At 42.0% G+C, this 2,647-nt stretch overlaps 1 protein-coding gene across 2 annotated transcripts in view; it reads left to right on the top strand.

Annotated features, from left to right (window-relative positions):
* Positions 1-2,409, top strand: part of SENP2 (SUMO specific peptidase 2) — a 50,811-nt gene extending 48,402 nt beyond the window's left edge. Inside the window, exon 17 of one of the 2 annotated variants that reach the window (XM_025375000.1) lies at positions 1,084-2,409. In XM_025375000.1, the coding sequence (XP_025230785.1) occupies positions 1,084-1,146 (63 nt within the window). In that variant the 3' untranslated portion in view covers positions 1,147-2,409. The remainder of the gene's footprint in view (positions 1-1,083) is intronic. The other variant, XM_025375001.1, reaches the window with a different exon arrangement.
* The last annotated feature ends 238 nt before the right edge of the window (positions 2,410-2,647 follow it).

Genomic DNA, 2,647 nt, shown 5'->3' with positions numbered 1-2,647 from the left:
AAAAAAAAAAAAAAAAAAAAAAAAAATTTTTTCAGGCCAGGCGCGGTGGCTCAAGCCTGTAATCCCAGCACTTTGGGAGGCTGAGACGGGCGGATCACGAGGTCAGGAGATCGAGACCATCCTGGCTAACACGGTGAAACCCTGTCTCTACTAAAAAATAGAAAACACTAGCCGGGCAAGGTGGCGGGCGCCTGTAGTCCCAGCTACTGGGGATGCTGAGGCAGGAGAATGGCATAAACCCAGGAGACGGAGCTTGCAGTTAGCTGAGATCCAGCCACTGCACTCCAGCCTGGGCGACAGAGCGAGACTCCGTCTCAAAAAATATATATATATATATTTTTCATCCACAGACCTTATTTTGATAGATGTTGTCTACCAAGCAAACTGTATTTATTCCATGAATACAAACTATAATACAAACTGTATTACATGAAGTAACTAGGACTCCCATGCTGAATTAATACAATTCCAGTAAAAAATAAAGGCATTTATTGCTTAGTCTTAGCAGTTTTACTAAGAGCAAATGTGCAGTTTTTACTAGATGTTTTGAACTATTTAAAATAATTTAAGAATCATGTGTTAAGACTTTTTAGTCCCCACCCCTAGGTAGGACATCACTAGTTTATTATTATTATTATTATTATTATTATTATTATTATTTTGAGACGGAGTCTTGCTCTGTTGCCCAGGCTGGAGTGCAGAGGCATGATCTTGGCTCACTGCAACCTCCATCTCTCAGGTTCAAGTGATTCTCCTGCCTCAGCCTCCTGAGAAGCTGGGACTACAGGCATGTACCACCATGCCCGGCTAATTTTTGTATTTTTAATGGAGGCGAGGTTTCACCGTGTTAGTCAGGATGGTTTCGATCTCCCGACCTTGTGATCTGCCCTCTTCAGCCTCCCAAAGTGCTGGGACTGCGCCCGGCCTTTTAATGGTTTGATAAGTATGTTCCATGATCTAAAAATGTCAACATTTAGAAAAAGAACATGGACATCCTGCTTTATTGACATGATTACACCTGAAGGTTGTGCTGCTGTGCACATTATGATGTAATGCATGTGTTGTTTATGGGATTCTTTGCAGCACCAGATGCCTCTCTTCCGGAAGAAGATGGTGTGGGAAATCCTTCATCAGCAGTTGCTGTGAGAAAACTTTGCCTGGTCCCCTCTAGCTGCTGGTGGTTCTTTCACAGACATTTCCATATACCTCATGCATTGTGGGTTAAAAAGTCCCTGCATCACTTCTGTTCTCTCACAGGTACTGAGCTGTCAAAAGTGCATGAAGGCCTCTCACTGCACCCTAGTCCTGACTTGGGGTGCAGAGGGCTGCTTGCAATCCTGTTTGTAAGGCTGTGCCTGCTCAGAGCTTTGGACTGTTCAACCCACACAAGAACAAACGCTAACTACTATTTTTTTTAAGAGATTCTTTTCCCTATGAATGTGGGAAATGCAGGATTTACTCTGTGAATTGTTTGTTTTCTGTGTGTTTGTTCAGCGTATTCATTCACTCACTCGTTTGCAAACATAATGGGCAGTGGTCATTTGCTGCTGCTCTTTTACAGTTAGCTCTAAATTACTTGTTTGAACTATTTATTTCTGAAAGGAATGTTACTCAAGCTGCCACTCCCTGCTGAAGACCAGGAGGGAACTCTCACTGGGGGCGGAAGGAAGTGGAGCTGGAGCAGTAACTGCCAACATGAAGCTGGAGGGTTTGGGATTTTGTTTTTTGTTTTTGTTTTTTTGAGGCTCAAAAATGCTGGGAGAAATGAAAATGCTGTGGGATAGGGCTCCCGTTGCCTTTCAGAGGAAGTCTGACACTACAGCGTTGGCACAGTGCCATGAACAGTGGGCCTGTGCCCAAGGAACTCTGACTATCCAAGCATCTTCCGAAGAGATGTGTTGTCATCCTAAAGAGACTTCCCTTTCTGGAAATGAGGTGACCTGGCTTAGTCTTGAAACTGGATTCATGGATTTGAAGTAACTGTAAACCCTAAATCTTCATTTTCATCCCAGATCTGATTGAGTATAAACCTCAGAATTATAGGGCCTGGCCTGAGCTGTTTAATTCAAAAGATACTATTCAATTTAAAGCTATTTTTCCTCAGAGTTTTTGTTTTCTATATATTAAGCCTAAATTAAGTTTTCTGCTCATTAAGACTGACATCTCCCCACTCCATCCCCACTGAAATTTGTGGAAGAAAATTTAGTACTTGGCTCTGAGGTTGCCGGTTATACAATAATCTATTTTGCATATGAAAGTTTGTATTTAACTTTTTTGTTCATTAAAAACCTTACTGATGTGGTTATAACTTCAGAAAGTTTAGAGTTGGTCAGAACGTATTTTGCAAGATCTAGTGCCTAGTGTTGCTTTTCTGATGTAATAAAAGGTTGTCTGGCAGAACCTAAAAAAGTATATGCTGAAATGATTTCTAACCCTCTCCCTACTTCAACCTCCCAAACTTGTTCTGGTTCATAAAATCAAGAGGTAAAACTGGAAAAATTGGGCATGTGTTACCTATGAATCTACATGCCTGCCATTTGGAGTGCTCTGGCTGCTGGTCCCAGAGGTATACTGGTTATAGCTATTGCAGCCAGTTCCCTGAGACTTGTAAAATCCTGGTTTAGGACATGGGCCTGTGGTGTGCATT

This window comes from Theropithecus gelada, chromosome 2 (genome assembly GCF_003255815.1).
Source record: "Theropithecus gelada isolate Dixy chromosome 2, Tgel_1.0, whole genome shotgun sequence".
Classification (NCBI taxonomy): Eukaryota; Metazoa; Chordata; class Mammalia; order Primates; family Cercopithecidae; genus Theropithecus; species Theropithecus gelada.
The sequence above is the reverse complement of the archived record's forward strand: the minus strand, read 5'-3'. Positions and strand labels throughout refer to the sequence as shown.